The sequence below is a fragment of the Podarcis filfolensis genome (genome assembly GCF_964270895.1).
Source record: "Podarcis filfolensis genome assembly, chromosome: 2".
NCBI lineage: Eukaryota > Metazoa > Chordata > Lepidosauria > Squamata > Lacertidae > Podarcis > Podarcis filfolensis.
The window spans coordinates 123709375-123729445 of NC_139605.1; the positions used below are offsets into that span (position 1 = coordinate 123709375).

The window sequence follows — 20071 nt, forward strand, 5'->3', positions numbered from 1 at the left end:
GAAGATAAAGACAAGGGTGTATATCTACTCAGGGACCACCAGAGGGGTATCAAATCACAGACACTCAAGAGGGAGCTGTTGGTTTTCATCATAATACAGGAATTGTCACAATGCCAAATTCTGTCTGTAATAGAATCCCTGTTGAAATTTGGATTGTTCATTCATGCAGAGTTCTTTCATGTAGTCCCAACATGGACATCCATGTTAATGTCAGTGGGTCTATTTCATGTATGTTGCAAAAGTGCTGCATCTGGGTTTTTTATATATATAGTTTCAGCATTTCGGTAAAAGCCTACATGGGAACTAACAATTTATTTCTGCAGCCTGAAATCTTCAAAATCCAATGCAATGAGACTGTGTGCAAAGTACACATGCATGAAGACATCTGATATCCTTTATGCTCTAAAGTACAGGAGGGAAAACTAAACCAGCCCATATCAGTATGGACAGAAGTATTTCCCATGCAGATGGACAAAGAGGGCATAATTTTTCTCCCAAGATTTTGTACCTCTTTCCTTCTCCCTGCATAGTAACCAAGTTTTTTTTCTAGGGTGATCCTGGACCTAGTGGCATCCCAGGCAAAAATGGCCCTCCTGGAATGAAAGGCTTCACTGGGGCTCGAGGTCCTGCTGGGGAGACTGTAAGTGTTTGTCACATGGGTGAGAAGGGACTGGTGTGTGTGTGTGGGGGGGTGTTACTCCATTGGATATGGAGCAGAAGCTGCAGCTTTGGCATATCCTGCAAAAGGTTTATGTGTGTGTCTCACTTATCACCTTCCTTCTTAAACTAAGAGCCTCAAATTATGAAGTTTTCAATGCAGCCCTCCCCCCTTCTGAATGCTGCCTACACACCTCTCCCCAAATCAAGCTCAAGCAATCTGCACACATAGAGATCATGCCCACATTTGAGGAAGATGTAGCACTTAGCCCACCAGCTTCCTTTATTTCTTAGAGCTACTTTCATATCACCCTTCAGTCGCCCTTTTTGGCACACTGCACCCTCTGGTGAGAGACTTACCCTATAGTGCAGAAATAGCCAATATAATGCCCTCCAGATGTTGCTGGACTACAGCTCCCATCCCCCTTCACTGTTGGCCATGCTGACTGGAACTGATGGAAGCTGGAGTCTCAACAACATCTGGAGAACACCTGCCATAGTGTATGAACCTAGAAATGAAGCAGAAGCACAAATACAAATGCGTTGTTTTGTTTTTACTCTGCTAGAGGCACATTCCTGCTTTCACATTTGGGGTGAAGCTAGCTAAACCTTGGCTTGGGTCTGTTAGTTATTCTTTCCCTCTGACCCTAGAGGAGGAACTCCCTTGCCCAAGACTCCCTGCAACCAATCTGACTTTTCATCCTAAATCAATTTTTGCAAGAAACCAAAACAAAGGAAGCTGCTTCAGACTGATTCAGGTCATGGACCCATCTAACTAAGTATTGTTTATATTGATTGTTCCCAGCCCTAAATGGAAATGGCTGGGGATGGAATCTGGGACGTTCTGTGTACAGAGGATGTGCTCTGCCACTGAAGCTGCATCCATTCACTTCAGCTCTCAAAAAGATGAACAATTCTGAACCCTCCCTAAATGATTGTTTTGTCTCCTCCACAGGGACCAACTGGGTTGAAGGGGGCTGAAGGGCCCCCTGGTCCTCAAGGCCCCACAGTAAGTAGGCTGGCATTTCCTCTGGGGCTTACAAGGAGGACAGGAGTCCTCAAATATGTGGTCTGTGGGGCACAGTAGTGTTGACTGTTGATGAGGTAGAGCAGCCTTCCTGACACAGTACCATCTAGGCTGGGGAGGGCTGTGAGTCTCACCTGGAATGCTTGGAAGTGACATTGCAGCCTGTGTTGGTTTGGTAATGATGACCGTTGCCTCCAGAAAGAGACCTAGAGTAGTGAGGACTCCAAAAAAGGAGATGGGTATATATATTTGTTCTCTTCCAACAGGGTTCCCCTGGTGAACGTGGCCCCTCAGGAGCAGCTGGGGGTATTGGGCTACCCGGGCGAGGGGGCAACCAAGGACCTCCTGGCCCAGCAGGGGAGAAAGGGGCACCGGTATGTATCAGTCATACTCCCATGCCATCAGTGACCAGTCACTGAAAAATAAATTGATTCAACCCATGGGCATAGTCAGGATTTTTTGGGGGGTGGGCAGAACCTCAGTTATGCATTTTTATTGATTTAGGGGGGTAGCTCCCCATCCCTGCTCCCCCCTGGCTATGCCCATGCCTCAACCCATTCAGGAGGCCACACCCCTGACCTGCCAACTTGATAGGGCTGAAGTGTATTCAGCCCCCAAAGTCTGTTGGGATGGGGCTGAACCCTCCCCAATATTGAGGGCTTGGGCCTCGCAGCAATAGCGACAAGCCTCGCCAGGCCTTGTGTGTGTGTCGCTTGATATCATACATGCACATGACAGCCCCCCCAACGTTGGGTGGAACTCGGCGCCTCTGCCTGACCCAATAATACAGTAGCCTAGCCACCCCTCACCCCCCAATCTCAGGTTGTCTTTGGCCATGCATTGGTAGAGAAAAGCCATTCTGTATAGACACATGTCTTTATTACTGCTTCACAGGTTCCAGGGATGAACCTTAAGCTCTGCTTTTTATTTGCAGCATAAAGGAATCTTTCAGCCAGATCCTCCTCCTGTAATCCTTTTCCCTATCATGGCCTTCTTCCATCTGAAATATTTAATGTTCCTATCCAGTGCCACCTGTGGTAGTTCTCAAAAAGATCCCCCCATCTTTTTGTCATATGCAGCGTTTCATGTGATCAATTAATATCCAGTTAAGTCCTACTCATAATAGATCCATTGAAATTAATGGACTCAAGTTAGTTGTGCCCATCAGCTTCAGTCAGTCTGAGTAAGACTAAGATTGGACATAAATGCATTCCTTCCTCTCACATTCTATAGGCTATTGTTTGAATTTTTGGATGGGGAGTTTAGGGTTTCTTAGGCAACAACAAATGTACACAGAGACTTATTTGATAGCCACTCCAAATCTGACTGAGCTGTGTAAAACAGAAAAAGGAGAAAGGAAGAAATAAGTTCAAGAGAGCATTAAGATGTTTCAGTGTGTGTCTGAGTGTTGTGTCAAAGGGGGAGAGAACAGGAAACAAGCTTCAGTGATGGAGATTTGATGTGTCACACTGCTACCAATGGAAAATGTTAATAAGAAAGGAAAAGGGGTTATAGGCAAAGGTGGGTGCCAAAGTCAAAAAGTGGGAAGGGTGTTGTAAAACAGTTGTCCAAATGGCCAATTATATTGGTAAACAGGTGCATTAAGGTTAATATTTGCTTGTATGGGTTGCTAACATCAGCACTTTTAAAAAGAAGCCAAAGTGGAATGCTCATCAGGACAGGACAAACAATTCCCTGTGAATTACATAAGCTACATATAGAGCTCACTAGAGCAAGTAATGAAAAAGTCAGATGAAGCAGACATAGCCCAAGACGTTTTAAGGTCCCTGTAAATTACTAGTCTCCATGCCCTCTGTGTGATATTACTGATACTGTTCATAAAGGTAAAGGCAAAACCCTCACTGTGATCAGCTCCCACCCGGAAACCTATGTCCCCATGGTGGAAGGACATGTGGATCCAGAATTGGCTTCCGCAGTCTCACTGTTAAAACTGTTCATGGAAGACAATCTTACTCAGCCACAAGTGATCACCAAAGAAGAAAAGAAGAAGACTGTTCATGTACTTACCCCGGTGCCATTCTTTGTCCTACCCCCCTCCGGCCCTCATTTGTATCTCCCCTTTCCCAGGGTGAGCAAGGCCCAATGGGCCCATCTGGCCATGATGGAATCCCAGGCCCATTGGGTCTGCCGGGCCCAGCTGGACCACCAGGACTTGCTGGAGAAGATGGTGATAAGGTAGGCAGCCTGCGCTCCACCTGAATTTGGAGGAAGAGGGGAAACTTGCACAGGGTTCATACAGCTACAAAGACCAGTTTTTGTTTCCCAGACAACAGATTCTTGGCTATCCCTAGCAATGATTTCCAAAGCCTTGGTTTCTCCAGCCAAGACTTGACTCAGTGGGCATGTGTTTTGCTTGACAATGGTTTCTGCAGCAATGGTTCCCATGGTGATGCTCTATGTTCTCATGCTGCTCTCCCTCTTTCTGCAGGGAGAGATGGGTGGCCCAGGACAAAAGGGAAGCAAGGGTGACAAAGGAGAAGCGGTGAGTTTGAGGCAGGTGGCTGGCAGACTTCAGGGTATTATCCCTTAAACTGTGTTGCCATGATTGCTTATAGATTCTTTATTGCCAAGGAGATCTTTTGAAATAAACTAGAAGAGAGAGAATGAATAACTAGGGAGAGAATTGCTGTTTCATGTTCTTTCTCTTCTTATAGGGTCCCCCAGGACCTACTGGGATCCAGGGTCCTATTGGACATCCAGGCCCTGCAGTAAGTATTGACTCCATGCCAAAATCTGTACTGGCCTATATACTCCCAAAGCTTTCATAGAAAGGATTGTCTCCTCTCACAGTCCTCTGGGCACAGCTCAACTACCCTCCCATATCACCATTTTCTTTCATCTGTCACAGGGTTTTTTAATTATTTTTAACAAAATGAAAATACTTCTTACTCAACAGAGGACCTTTAAGCAGCTCTGATTGATGTTAGTGGACATCACCATATGCTTGAAGACTAGAGGCTTGGCTGAGTGCGATGCCTCCCACTTCTGTAATCCCAACTTTTTGGCTCTACTAAAGAGAGATGGAGGGTGTTTCTGTTTCAGTGGGAATCCTGACATGGTGTCTTGCTAACAGGGAGCGGATGGAGAGCCTGGGCGCCGAGGGCAGCAGGGTATGTTTGGCCAGAAAGGAGATGAAGGAGCCCGTGGATTCCCAGGTGTTAGTGGCCCATCTGGCTTACAAGTGAGTTAGACAACATGAATCTATTTAATTGGGGGTGCCTTGGAATAACTGGGCTTCTTCTTAAGCGAGCTCCTGCAGTGAGAATGAAAGTCAGTGATTTCCCCAGCTTTGTTCAGTAGGTTTCTTTCTCTTTTTTTGTAAATAATTTTTATTAATTTTTGATTATTAAAATCCAATATAAACCACATTTTATCAATCTCAAATTACAATTCAGATTCAAATATATATCAGTTATAAAGCCAATTATACATTTTGTATGACTTCCCGTGTGCTAGATTTCAAGGTGAGATGATTTTATTTCATTCTGCTTCTGAAGTCTTAATTAATCCAATTACATTAGGTCTTGATCTTAATAGCTTATCAGCAGCTACAGAGTTTTTGACTTCCATTCATATTGGCACATTTAATAAATTGTATTTCTGCAAGAGGAGTTCTGTATCCCATATCGTTCAGTAGGTTTCAAGGCTATCTAGAAATGGTTTGTAGGGAACTTGGGACTGTGACTAAAGCTAAGGCAAACTTCTGTATGAAATTTTAAATTCAGTGAATTCCATGAAATTCAAAATATTTTGTTTTTCTAAATGTTGAGGGTTAAATAAATGGTTTCACAACTGTGGATTGCTGAAAAAATTATATTTGCAATAGTAAAAATTCAAAATTTCTTATTTGAATTTCTATATTTAAAAAAGTATTTCAGTCAGTTGAATCTTACCACAAGGGCCTTAACTATTCACAGGCACACACATCTCTCCACCAGATTTGAAATTTCTCCCTGGTATAAATTCTGAAATGTAAAACCAAGCATTCACATTTGAATTCTGAGTACTTAGATTATGGCTTTTGAACTCTCATATGTGCCTGCTAGCCAGACTAGAGGAATATCGGCAGAATGGTGGAAATGCTTTACACTTGCTTACTTTGTTGGGGGTGTGTGTGCTTTTTTCACAGGGGATGCCAGGGCCCCCAGGGGAGAAGGGCGAGAGTGGCGATGTTGGCCCAATGGTAAGAGTCATTTGTTTCACCTAAACCTGCCCGCGAGTCATCTGCCTGTGCCTCATTGCGAATCTCATCCTCTTTCTCTCTCTCCTCTCTTTAGGGCCCACCAGGAGCTCCAGGGCCCCGAGGCCCCCAGGGTCCCAGTGGGGGCGATGTGAGTAACATTTTTTTCATCTATATAAAGCAAGATGGGGCAGAATTTATTTATTCATTATGACACCACTCTTTAGCCTATAAGACTCCTACAACCACTTGCATAAGAGTAGTTAAAAATAAAACAGTCCTAGCCCCCCAGGCTTGCAGTCTAAAAGACCCAACATAAAAGGAAAGGGGGATGAGGAGAGCAGAGGAAAACAAGGAAACTCAGGCATGCATTCTTAAAGTTACACTTTGGTTCTTAATGACCAGCTGGAATGGAAAAGGGCCTCTTCATCAATCGAAACACCCTGGATAGACACTTCCTGGACGCGTTCCTCCTCTGGGGAATGGTGGGAGCACCAGCATATGGACCAGAATTTGCTGGATGGATGGAACCCTGTTGTTTCTGAATTTCTGTAGAGGCTGAGCTCAGGGGCTGAGGAGAAGGATGTGAGGATTTCTGACACCACTGTGGTTGGAATACTATGAACTGATTATATGATTTAAAAACAAAAAACGAAAACCCCATAGATTGCATAAAATGGCAGGACAGATAATAAAGCAAAACATAGCGTGTATCCACCTCAATCTACCCCTGTTGTGTCACATGCCAGAGATGTGGATAGCTCAGTTGGGAGAGCACAAGTCTCTGAATCTCAGGGTTGTGGGATTGAGCCGTACGCTGAGCAAAAGATTCCTTCATTGCAGGGGGTTGGACTAGATGACTCTCAGGGCCCCTTCCAACTCTACAGTTCTATGATTCTATGCTCTGAGTGCATTGATTCCTTGTCCGAGGTCACATGTTCTGCTTACATGATAGTTATGATGTACTTATCACAGCATTAGTAATCCTCTACATGATAATGATGTGTGGTAATTGACTATTAAATGAAGTTATAACGACAACTTCAAACCATTATCAAGTGGTGGGTGGCTACCATGGTATTTACTGATTGGGTTTTTATGCCATCGTTCTAAGAGCTCTAGCTGCAATATAAACAGAACCATAAAACATGGGTTCTTGGAGGTTCTCTGGATCTAAAGGTAGAAATCAGATTAGTGAACTTTGCCAATAAACCCAGCATATAACTAAAATGATAGCCAAGGTAATAGTTATAATTATTAATTAATAGTAATAATTAATGATTTAAAAAATCAGCCTTCCCCTTTATCAGTAGCACTGCTAAGCAAATTTAATAAATAAAAGTAAAAATCCACTCCCTGTGGTGCTACCACCAAGAATGTCTTTTCACATGCCTATGCTGTACTCATTTGATGGACAGATGATACCACCAGAAGAGTATACCCAGTAGATCTCATTAGCTGCAGCTGTTGAGGATAAATAGGATAAAATAGCATGTAAAGTAACCTCACGAGGACTTCCAAGAGCATTTAGGCAAGTGCCCAGACTCAGAAGTGTCTGCAAAGAATGAAATGATTCCAACTTCTATACCACAACCTGTATGCATAGGGAGGAGTATCAGGGTTAGGAAATATTTTGCATATAGTGACCATCACATTGAAACAGGCCTAAAGATAATAAGTGTTGGTTATTTTCTCTGAGTCTGAGGGGGAAGCTAACAGTGAATGAGTTAAGTTGCAGGATGGAAGATATTTGGTTAAATATTAGTGGGTGGGAAAGTCCTGAACTGTTCAAACAGGTGATAAGATTTGACAAGGGAGGCCACTGTGGTGGTCTAAGGTGTGCTTTTGTCTTAATGTGTCTCTTTTCATTCCAGGGCCCACAGGGGCAACCTGGTGGGCTGGGACAGCCAGGTGCTGTTGGTGAAAAGGTGAGTCCAAGCCAAGATATTAGGGGATGAGAACTGCTCTCTGCACTTTGTGGTGAGTTCAGGGATTGGAAGCAGGATGCAGAGCATTGGAAGAGCCATGGGATTTTTCTCTAGGGTGCTTGCGTAGTGGGGGTAGAAGCAACAAGAAAGGCATCCTTCAATATGTAAGGGAAGGAGATGACTGGATTCTTCACCAGCAGCACATGCAGATATGCTCTTCTCTCCAGCAGCAGAGTATTTTGCCAGGTGCAGGGAACTGTGGGTTAAATAGGACAGAGAAAATGCAGAAAGTTTTAGGAAGGCACAAAATGGGAGCTGTTTGAAAGCTGGAGGTGTTAAAGGGGCTATAAGTGTTGTTTATGTGTGTGCATTAGATGCTGGCATGCGGAGAGAAAATCATAGAGCAAATTGGGGGTCATGAGGTGCATAATTAAACTGGGAGATAGGGAAAACTTTCTCAGAAGAGCCACACTCAGTTTACAAAGTGAGAGGCGCTGGGGCTGAAACTTGCTTCAGGATATAGTCCTCCTGATCCCAGAGTCCCAACTCTTGAATGTTTGTTTGGAGACAGAAGGCTGTGTTTGCAGAGTCACACAAGAAGCCCCCTTTGCATGAATGCAAGTGCAATCTCCTTCCAAATCATGCCTCTGAAACAGATCAGAGAAATCACATCTCCTTCCATGTCATTCTGGCTAGAAATGGGAACTGAGCCATTTCCCGCTTGACCTGCGCTTTCTGGGCATGAGTCTGAGTGGTTTCCCCCTTGCCCTGCTCCTTTCCAAAGAAAAACCTGCTCTTTAGCGAAATATCAGAACTAATGGCAATCTGGGAAAAATCCGAATTGCTGCTTGCTCCAATTGAGTGCTCAGGAGCAGCTTTAGCTGGACAAGGTAAGCCCTGGATGAGTCCTGAGAGACGCATCCTTCTCTTAGCAGGGACCAGCTCATAGAATAGCTAGCTCTGTGACTATATTTCTTTACAACCCTATCAGATAGGAAAAGGAGTATCCAGAAAAGGTGTCAATAGGTCCTTGGGTCTTTTCATTTTTTTAAAATTGTGTTGATGGAGGTATTTTAATATGTCAGTGCACATTTTCTGAACAGCCGTTCCAGGTTGGAACTGGAGAGCAGCATGACTGGACTGAGATTTCCATTTCTTTCTCCTCTTCTAGGGGGAAGCAGGGGAAGCAGGAGACCCTGGACCTCCCGGGGAGCCAGGCCGGCAAGTGAGTTTGGGAGAGAAACTGGGGGGATGCAATACCTTTCCCGGAGCTCTCCTGGAGTATGTCTGCTCCGACCCAACTTCTGTTAAGGCTGGACAAATCACTGTGGCTGAGTCACTTAGCAGAGATGTGACTCTCTTTACTAAGATTAAAAGAGCAGCATGAGAAGCTGCTTTTGCAAAGTCTGTTCCCATCCTAAATCCCACCCCCATCTGATTGGCATCTCTCTGTGTGAATTTGCAGGGGGTAAAGGGTGATGTTGGTGAAAAAGGAGATTCTGGCCAATCCGGAGCTGCAGGGCCCCCTGGCAAGAAGGGCCCCCCAGGAGAGGATGGAGCCAAGGGGAACCTGGTGAGTCGTTGGCTTCGGAATTGAAAAATGGCAAGGGCTACTTTCTTCAGTGATGTGTCAGTTTAGCTCCCAAAGAGCTGCAAAGAAACTCCCTGGCCCTGCTGATCACCCAGTCCTATGGTCATAAGAGATTCCAGTGAAACTGGCACCACAGAGGCCCATTGAGCAGAGTTATAGCTTCAAAAGACACTCAGAGAAGAGCCATGGAACAATACTAGAAGAGAGTTCTTACCTCTGGCTCAAGGCAGAACAATCCAAGGCAGGAATGTAGGTTTACCCATCACCCAGTGAACTGTGCAATCAGTGACAGACCTACATTTCTGGGGCCCTGAAACTTGAACTGCCATGGGGGCCCCTTTGAAACCAGCAACAAGGTCTGGGTAACCACTGTTAGGTTGTTCAACAACAGATCACCACAGGGTTTTGTTTTTTTAATTAATGACTACGCTTCAGATTTTGATTAAAATTGCTGTACTGGATTATCTTACATGTCAAAGTCACTGATGTGGATAATATATTCCTATGCATTATAAATTTCATGTTATGGAGGGGATGAAAATTGGGGAAATGTTATGTATTTTATTTTTATTTACCTACCAAATTTATATACCACCTTCATCACAAGATCTCAGGGTGGTTCACAGAATAATATACATGCATGATACACTTTTAAAGCAATGTGGACTAGAGTTGTTTCTGGGGCCCCTAAAGCTTAAGCTTCATTAGTTTCATAGTAGATTCACCCCTGTGTGCCATCTGGACTTCTCTAGGTTTCCTCTCTAGAGAACTGGTGCTTTTTGTAGTCTGGTATTCACCACTCCTATCCCTCCATTGCAGGGTCCAATAGGATTCCCAGGTGACCCAGGCCCATCCGGAGACCCTGGTCCTCCAGTGAGTATCTGAATATGAAAGGAGCCACTGCATGTTTGATATCTGGCTTTGGGTGATGGATCCCAGTTTGTTGGGAGAATGAGAAAAGTCTTGAAGACATTACTTCTCAGTTTCCAGCACTGGATGAAAACTTAAATATCAAAATGATTGGGGGGCATTTGGGGAGATCTGAGCATGCTTGGTGACCACTAAATGCTGGCTGGTTGGAACCAAAATGGAAAACTAAGGGATGAGGGAATGGTGCATCCTGACAGAAGGCATGACTGGCCGAACCTCTGGCTGGAACCCTGAACTAGAGCACTTAATGCTGCAACATTTTGTTGCAGTTCTCTGTAGTCAAAGCAACTTGTTCCCAGGTGAGAATTGATAGGTTCTGATTTGCTTCTGTCTTCTTCTGCTCAGGGTCTGGATGGAGTTTCTGGTGAGAAAGGTGATATAGGGGATCCTGGACTTCCAGTGAGTATGGCAGACATAAGTTTATCATTGCCCTACATTGGTTATGTTGTTGTTTGGCTTCTTAAAAAACCCCTATGGTCAGTAGCCAAACAGCACCTGTCTGTAGTTTGTGGTATACATTGAATATTGCTTCACTGCATAGTTAAACTGGTTTGCCTCATAGCTACTCTACCCAAAGAAACACAATAAGTTGACATTCATCAAAGAGTTTAAACATCTGTGATGTAGGAAGCTTTCACTCTTTGCAATTCTTCTCACTCTATACCAGGTGTGGGGATACTTTGGCCCTCCATGTGTGGATGAACTACAATACCCATCATCCCTTGGCTATGCTTGCTAGAGATGATGGGAACTATAGTTCAGCAACATCTGGAGGTCAAAAGTTTTCCCACACCTGCTTGATACTGTTACCTAGGGCTGGTGCAAATATAAAGGCAAATAATATCATTTCATGTGGTAACTGACTGTCATTCTTTTTAATTTTTTTATTATTAGATGTATGTACCACCTTTATTGTCCAAGGATCTCAAGGTGGTGTATATGGTTCTCCTCCTCCTCCTCATTTCATCTTCACAACAGCCCTGTGAGGTAGATTAAGCCAGGGGTTGACAACCTGGTCCCTACCACCCACTAGTGGGCGTTTCAGGATTCTAGGTGGGCAGTAGGGGGTTCTACTGAACAAGCTGAATCCTCCTTCCATTGAGCACTGGTGGGTGGTAAGGAAATTTTACCATCAAGAAAGATGTGTTAGTGGGCAGTAGGGATAAAAAGATTGACTACCCCTGGATTAAGCTAAGAGACGGTGACTGACCCAAGGTCACCCTGTGAGCTTCATGGCTGAGGGGGGATTTGAACCCTGCTCTGCCGAGTTCAACATTCTGGTACCCTTACACACAGTGGCACTCCCATAGACACTGGCAATGGGACTTGCTGGAGAGTAAGTCTCACTGAGCTCAATAGAGTTTACTTCTGACTTGACATGTAGAGGATTGTGCTGATTTTACAAGAGATTTTCTGTCTCTGCCACCAGAAATCCCTCACCTGAATGGTGTGGTGGTTGAAATAATAATCCGCTCTGTTTTATTTTCAGGGACCCCCTGGAGCTTCTGGGGAGCCAGGTCCTCCTGGATCACCAGGAAAGAGGGTACGTTGGGGCTGCCTTTCCAGTGAGAGGGAAGTCTAAGAAGCTGCACATTCTCATTTACATTGCTTACATAGATCACACCTTCGAAACAAATGCCAAAGGATTTAAATTTTTGGTTGAAATTATATGTATAAATACTTGGGAGGCTGCTCCATTGAACTCAGGAGCATGATTTTGAAGAAATCACTCGTGAGATTTGGGCTGTCAGTTTTCTGTGTTGTTTAACAGCATGCTCCTACATCTCATGGTTTTAGAGGAAACCTGCACAATGGCGGACAATTTCATCTTTTGTAGATGTGTGGATCTGTTGCACAGCAGGTGCATGCCCGCATAAAGAATTTGATCTAGTCCATAACAAAAACAAAACAAAACAAAACATAAAAAAGAATCCTGGCCTAATAAATACATGTTACTAAACAAACTTTGCAAAAAAAAGGTGTTCCAGTTCCAGTGCAGAGCTCCAGAGCTTCTTGCTGAAACAGGTCATGGATCCAGGCTTGGAATGAGCCCTTGGTCCTTGCTAATGTCTCTGTACATTTGGTCTTCTTCTAAAGTTTGTTACCAAAAGACTGTTCAGACGATACATTGGTTTGCATTTTCATTTAATTACTTTTTGGGTGTCTGTTGTAAGGCAGCTAAAACAGAATTTGAGAGTAGATTAAATAATACTTACATACATAGATCCAAAACAAGAAGCTCCAGAGCTTCTTGCTGAAACAGGTCATGGATCCAGGCTTGGAATGAGCCCTTGGTCCTTGCTAATGTCTCTGTACATTTGGTCTTCTTCTAAAGTTTGTTACCAAAAGACTGTTCAGACGATACATTGGTTTGCATTTTCATTTAATTACTTTTTGGGTGTCTGTTGTAAGGCAGCTAAAACAGAATTTGAGAGTAGATTAAATAATACTTACATACATAGATCCAAAACAAGAAGCTCCAGAGCTTCTTGCTGAAACAGGTCATGGATCCAGGCTTGGAATGAGCCCTTGGTCCTTGCTAATGTCTCTGTACATTTGGTCTTCTTCTAAAGTTTGTTACCAAAAGACTGTTCAGACGATACATTGGTTTGCATTTTCATTTAATTACTTTTTGGGTGTCTGTTGTAAGGCAGCTAAAACAGAATTTGAGAGTAGATTAAATAATACTTACATACATAGATCCAAAACAAGAAGCTCCAGAGCTTCTTGCTGAAACAGGTCATGGATCCAGGCTTGGAATGAGCCCTTGGTCCTTGCTAATGTCTCTGTACATTTGGTCTTCTTCTAAAGTTTGTTACCAAAAGACTGTTCAGACGATACATTGGTTTGCATTTTCATTTAATTACTTTTTGGGTGTCTGTTGTAAGGCAGCTAAAACAGAATTTGAGAGTAGATTAAATAATACTTACATACATAGATCCAAAACAAGAAGCTCCAGAGCTTCTTGCTGAAACAGGTCATGGATCCAGGCTTGGAATGAGCCCTTGGTCCTTGCTAATGTCTCTGTACATTTGGTCTTCTTCTAAAGTTTGTTACCAAAAGACTGTTCAGACGATACATTGGTTTGCATTTTCATTTAATTACTTTTTGGGTGTCTGTTGTAAGGCAGCTAAAACAGAATTTGAGAGTAGATTAAATAATACTTACATACATAGATCCAAAACAAGAGCCCTCTTCAGTTATTCCCTGCCATGCGTAGTGCCCACTAATGCAGGGAAGAGGGAGCAGGGCTATTGGCCGTGCCTCTGATGTGTGTGCTCATTCTTCCTCTCCTGCCACATCCACAAAGGGGAGCCTGTGTCATATACTTCCACACAATCTGTGCCCTGATCCTTTGCATTTCATACATCTGAGAGGAGTTGATGCTCCAAGTAAGACTGAGACCAGTAGGTTCCAGAATAGATGGAAAACTTAAGGTCAAGAGACCCTGGACAAGGACTGTGGTGTTGATTTAGAGGTTGGTAGGTTCAGGACCATGCTTAGTTATCCAACAAAGGCAAGGAGGAAGTGCTGGCCCAGAGCAGCTGTTAGAACTCGATGGTCTGGGCTAGATAGTCAAGATTAAAGTCCCAAGCCCTGCATGCTACATTTGTCCAGTTAAAGATCACTTACCTTTTTATGTAGCTGTTTGCATCTTCCAGACTGCTTGGGAGCCTTCTGGTCTCTGGTACCAACTCGTCATGTGAATAACTAGAAGGTTGACCTGTCTCCTCAGGGTCAACCTGCATTTAAGGATTCCTAATCCAAATAGTGCCAATCTTCTTGAATAGCCACTGGCAATAGGGGTGCCATTGGGTTGCTCTCTGCTTGACATTACTTACTTATTTGTCACCTAATTCAGGACTTGCAAGACTCTCATGAACTTGTGGTTATCTATCCAGGAGTAGGGGGACTGCCAGTCAAAAAGCAAAGGTGCCTGTTTGGCATAGGAGTCAGCTCCTAGGGGCTGAGGTTCCTCTGCCTGCCCAATAAAATATTTGAGGGGGCCAGCTCCCCCCCCCCAGTTAATAGGCATTACCAATCAAATGGTATGCATGCACCATGTCATGTGATCGATTATGTGGGGCAAGGCTTACCTGCCCCCCCCCCCAATATTTTATTCAAGTTGGTCCCCTTGCTGCTTGGCAACTTTAGCTCATCACCCATCCTGATTTCCCATGCACTAGAACCTAGAAACATAGCCCAAATGATCTAAGGGCAGGGCAGGAACTAGTATCACTTGAGTAGTTCTAGAAACCAACAGACCCCAGGAATTCAGTTAGGAAATTTATTCAAGAGAAATAGATGTGTGGACAGTCACTATAATTCCATCACTAATTATATTTCTATCATTACAATTCCATCATTGTTTTTTCTTATTTGTATTCCTGTATCTATTCCCTGGGCTATGTGTTTCCACTAAGGTTTAGATGGCGCTCCATTTGACCTGTTTGTTTGTTTTTAATTGACAATATGTTTTAATTTTTGAAAAAGCATATGTTCAGAACATAATTGGATTTAAGAGGGCTTTGAGAATGAATAGGACTTCAATCTTTCTCTAGAAGGAGGGGAGGAAAGTTGCTCATCAAACCATTTTATGCAGTGATTCTCTTTCTCTGTTCCAGGGACCTTTTGGGCCAGCTGGCCGTGAAGGTCGACAGGGTGAGAAAGGAGCCAAGGTAAGAGAGAACACTGTCCTGGGTGGAATTCAGTCCCTCAACTCAAGATGCATAACTATTCAAATAATAGTGCAAAACCAGCCACTGCTGTATGGTGCATCTTGCATCTGCTGGAAACCTGAATCAGTCTTGGCTTAATTGAGCATCCCTCCTCTACGTTTTTATTAGGGATGTTGGATAATTCTGACAAAGATTGGAAATGGGAGTAGGAATTGCTGGTGACTGCTTGCTGCATGGAATGGAAATCACTCCAGTGAATACAATGGATATTCACTGTTGTTGCCTTCAGTCTGCAAGCGACATGTAATCGTTTTCATTTTTTCTCCATTTGCACTGACGTGACTGGAGCAGAATAATTATTTCATTTACATCAGTTATGTAATTTTGCCACAACAGACAGTGAGACAAGTAACAGCGTTGGGCAGAAGAGAAACTGCAGGGGAATGAAAACAGTGCTGCCTGCATGCATCCAATACTGGGCAGAACGGAAAACAATGCTGATATATTTCCCTTTCTGTCCGTCTACAGGGGGAGCCTGGCACAGATGGACCCCTGGGGAAGATGGGGCCTGTGGGTCCGCAGGGACCCCCAGGCCGACCTGGCTCAGAAGGTCTACGTGGAATTCCGGGTCCTGCTGTGAGTATTTTCCTTCACTTGATAACAAATGTCTGGGAAAAGGATGAAAGTAGTTAGAAAACCAGACCCCAAACATTTTTTCAACAAAGAGAGTGGACAACTATTCTTCAACATTTTCACTTCAGAGAGGACCAGAAGCCATTATATTTAAACTCCAGGCAGCAGGTGAAGTTAAGTTACCTTCTTTTTAAAAAAAGAAAAAGCAGCATTTCCCTAATGCCAATGAGCCTTGGGAGGGGTGAAGAAAGAACCCTCACTTTGGGACAATCCTAGTCTTCAGGAGTGAACAGACTAGGTAGTTTAAAAAAAAAAAAGATTAATTTTAAACCTTACAAAAAGGAGAAAAGAAAAGAAAAAAAGAAAAAGAAAAAGAAAGAAAAAACAATACAGTACAATATATAAACAATACACAACACAACATTAACACATTAAACAAAACGAGAGTCAAAACAATTCAAAAAACACACATCATACCATCTCAATACCCTCTCTTTCATTCCCTTGTTTCATCGACCTCCTCTCACCTCCCTTTTTGTATTCCATTTCTATTAATTATTTCAGCAAATCCTTTCCATCTTTCTCTATTTTCTGTCATATGGTTATCTTAACATATTTTAACCTTATTTTCCATTAATACTATAGTACTTATTTATACTTAATTCATAATAACATTTCTACTAAAGCCATATAATTCCATTCCATCATTTTTCTAACACTCATTAATTTTACATTATTTCTATATATAGACTTTAAACTTTTTCCAATATTCTTCCACCGTCTCTTCTCCCTGGTCTCGGATGCTGCCAGTCTTTTCCGTCAATTCCATATCGTCCATCAACCTGGTGATCTTCTGTCCGAGGCTCTTAACTCTTTTCCAAGTCCCTTCTGCAAGTCTTCTTCATATTTATACATGCACTTTACTTTGTCTTCTCCTGATCTTGTTCTTATTTTCCTTCCTTTGATGCTGAAGAGTAGATCTCGGGGAAATTCCCACATAGCAATGTTTTTATTCCTTCTCGACAGGTCAGCCAAATCTCCATAGTTAAAACTAAGATTCAAAAGATATTTCAGGACGTATTTCAAAGTTCCTCCAAATCTGGAGGTCCCCACAACTCCAGTCTCCTCCTGACCCAAGTCCAGGTCCCAAAGGTCAGTAAATCCCTGCATGAAGGGATCTATCCAACTTTCCTTCTCCAGTCCAAGCGGGGCTCCAATCCTCAAAATCTGACTTTCTCTAAATTCAATCATAAAGAGCATCAACTTACAGTCATCAAATTGCATCTGTAAGGCTGGGGCTCTCTCCCTCTCCACTTGTGCTACTTTAGGTTCAACAACAACAACTTTCCCCCCTGCCTTCTCCACCATTTGCCATATCAAAGTAGATCCCTGTATCGATTCCTGAATAGTTTCTGTAATAATGTTCACTTTTTGTCCCAAATTAGTCACTTTTTGTCCCAAGTTATCAATTTTTATAGTCATCACATCCGTCTTCTTATGGAGCTGTTCCAGTGAATCATTTATCTTACATAATGCAACCACTAAGGCTTCTTCTGTCAACATTCTTAACGCTCCAAGGTCAGTCCCAGATTCTCACAGTTTTTCATCTTACAGCTGGAAATTCCCCCAGCTCAGCTCATGTAACAATTTCAAAGGCTTCCTCTAGGGGGAAACAATTTCTATTTGTATCAATCCTTTTAAGCACAGTTCAAGCAATAAAGTTAGTTTCAATTTTCAGTTACTTTTACTCCTTTTTAAACGCAGAAGGAGACAATGGAAACAATGTATTTCTCTTATTTAACTAGCTGTCAACGAACGCTCTATTCACAGTCAATGAGCATTTCCAAAACGTCAGTCTTACTAGCGGCCCGTTTCCAGGTTCAGAGCGGTGGTAATTTGACTTTCTTCACTCTCTCCTGCAGGCTTACACGACCCAAAATTTCCCCCCTCTTCTCCTGCTTCCAAGGGGGGTTTAATAATTTTAGCCGATGGAAGTTTAATCCTTTACGGAAGGCTTTCCAAGACTTTAGCTTGCAGCCTCTTTGCTTCAGTCTATTTACAAAAGGGGAAGGCGGACTTCCTGTTTGAAACCCCGTTTCGGTGCCAAATTAAGACGTTTAAAAATCCAATTTTCCGTTCTACTCACAGGTAGTTGTTTTAAAATCAAATTGTCCACAGGAAAAAGTCAGCGCTCTCCGGCAACAGCAATGCGGCTTCACTCCATGAAAGAAGCAGTCAATTCAAAGCACCGCGCCACTCACCCCACGTCGCTCCGGATCCCCGAAACCGGGTTTTCCCGTGAGTAGGGGAGGCGCAAAAGGTGCCAGCCGAATCCCACGTTCACAGGCTTCTCCTGCCTGTGATTTTTTGTGGGTCCCCGCCTTCGCCGTGGCGGCCAGACCCTAATTTCCACGGAGCAAATTCCTCCCGATCAGAGGAATTCCGCCATTATCTGGAGGCGCCAACCCGGAAGTCCAGACTAGGTAGTTTGTTAGATCCCTTTCAGATGCATGGCAGTGATTCAACAGAGATGTTGATGCACGAATAAGGAAACCATGCTCTCTTTTTAAAGCAGTTCATTTTGTCAGCTTGACAAAACTGAAGCAGTGAAAAAATGGCAAAGGAAGCTCCAGCTGTGCATGTAGTTGCCTTACACACACACACAAACAAGCACACAGAGCTTCTTTAGATTTCAGCCTGTTTAGAGATACAGTGGTACCTCGGGTTAAGTACTTAATTCGTTCCGGAGGTCCGTTCTTAACCTGAAACTGTTCTTAACCTGAAGCACCACTTTAGCTAACGGGGCCTCCCACTGCCACTGCGCTGCTGCTGCACGATTTCTGTTCTCATCCTAAAGCAAAGTTCTTAACCCGAAGTACTATTTCTGGGTTAGCAGAGTCTGTAACCTGAAGCAGCTGTAACCTGAAGAGTATGTAACCTGAGGTACCACTGTATATTCCGTTTGTGTGTTTCAATTCTTCAGTCATCCCTAATTGACAATCTTTGCAAATCCCGATACAAATTGACCTGATCTGCAACTGCCAAACTAATGTGTGGATCAGAATGCAGTTATCGGCTTTCACACTTCCTGAATGTCCCAGCTTAGTTCTTGGCTCTAAAACATATAAAAATGCAGTTCAAAATGTATATTTTGAGGGGGGAGTTTAACATTATGTGTTTAAATACATATTTTAATGTACGTATATAGAGAAGTGTTGTTTTTTAAGAATTGCAGATTAATGTGGAAATAGTAGACACATGCGGAAAGGGCACAGACTAGAAATAGTCTCCTCCATCCATCCATCCCCATGTCAACCCCACTATATCTGCTTTGACTTCATAGGCGTGCTTTCTGTAGTCTCTCCCTCCCCACCTTCAGCTGGGCTCAAAGCTGTGTAAGTGTCTTTCTTTGCATAATGCTTCCTTCTGTGGTCTCTCAATTTGCACTTCTTTCTCCCCTAGGGTGAACAAGGTCTCCTGGGAGCGCCTGGCCAGGCAGGGCCACCGGGGCCTGTGGTGAGTGGCAGGAAATGGAGGGTCCAGGGCAGGACAATCAGACAACAGCTTCCCTTCTTCTGGAACTCTTAAAATGGAAGCTGTTTATTCCATGCTACTCCTTTACTAAGCCTCATCCACCATAGAAAGGGTCTTTCACGGGTATTTATTTGTGTGGGGGGAGAGCAGTGCTAGAAGCATATTCCTGGAACTACAATAAAGAGCAGCCTGGCAGTGGAATAAGTTTGCCAAGTTTGCTTTGTATATTATGAGCATTGGGCATCTGTGGTGAAAAAAGCAAGGGAGGAAAGCAGCTGCTCATTCAGATTGAGCAGTTACTAAAGCTACAGCGCAGGACCGAGTTGGGCTGAATTCCCATAGCCATGGGCAGCTGTGAGCTGATGACTTGTGCATGTGAAGCAGCCATCATGGATGAAAAATCATGTCAAGCAAGTGAGTCAAATTTCAGTCACATCAATTTGATAAAAAGGCAAAATGATCTGAAACCTTCCTACTGATTCCTGACTGGATTGTGGCCTGCGCTGAGTCCGGAAGCTCAGATGAGCTCCTGATGCAGCTCTTCTTCTGTTCACAGGGTCCCACGGGGCTCCCAGGCCTTAAAGGTGATCCCGGCTACAAAGGAGAGAAGGTGAGTGTGAGTAGCACCTGCTTCCTGGTGGGAACAAGCAACTGGCTCCTCCCCCTAACTTCCCAAATCTCTCCTCTTTCCTTCTAGGGTCACGCAGGACTCATTGGGTTGATTGGGCCCCCAGGTGAGATGGGTGAGAAAGGTGACCAGGGGCTGCCAGGGAACCAGGGAACACCAGGCCCCAAGGGCGACCCCGTGAGTAGATGGGAGCTCTGATCAGATGGAGGGGGGTTGGGAGCAAGGCTGGGAAAAGGGACTCTGGCTGATGCTGTCTCCTCCTC

At 43.7% G+C, this 20071-nt stretch overlaps 1 protein-coding gene across 7 annotated transcripts in view; it reads left to right on the forward strand.

The window, feature by feature from the left end:
• The window catches only part of COL5A3 (collagen type V alpha 3 chain), a 123317-nt gene that overhangs the window by 95087 nt on the left and 8159 nt on the right, over nt 1–20071 (forward strand). For 6 of the 7 annotated variants that reach the window (XM_083599715.1, XM_083599716.1, XM_083599717.1 and 3 more), the window contains 20 exons: nt 551–640; nt 1613–1666; nt 1951–2058; nt 3773–3880; nt 4134–4187; nt 4360–4413; nt 4779–4886; nt 5835–5888; nt 5983–6036; nt 7760–7813; nt 8985–9038; nt 9279–9386; nt 10224–10277; nt 10680–10733; nt 11824–11877; nt 14960–15013; nt 15542–15649; nt 19109–19162; nt 19737–19790; nt 19878–19985. In XM_083599715.1, coding sequence (XP_083455841.1) covers nt 551–640; nt 1613–1666; nt 1951–2058; nt 3773–3880; nt 4134–4187; nt 4360–4413; nt 4779–4886; nt 5835–5888; nt 5983–6036; nt 7760–7813; nt 8985–9038; nt 9279–9386; nt 10224–10277; nt 10680–10733; nt 11824–11877; nt 14960–15013; nt 15542–15649; nt 19109–19162; nt 19737–19790; nt 19878–19985 — 1440 coding nt within the window. The remainder of the gene's footprint in view (nt 1–550; nt 641–1612; nt 1667–1950; nt 2059–3772; nt 3881–4133; nt 4188–4359; nt 4414–4778; nt 4887–5834; nt 5889–5982; nt 6037–7759; nt 7814–8984; nt 9039–9278; nt 9387–10223; nt 10278–10679; nt 10734–11823; nt 11878–14959; nt 15014–15541; nt 15650–19108; nt 19163–19736; nt 19791–19877; nt 19986–20071) is intronic. The other variant, XR_014544703.1, reaches the window with a different exon arrangement.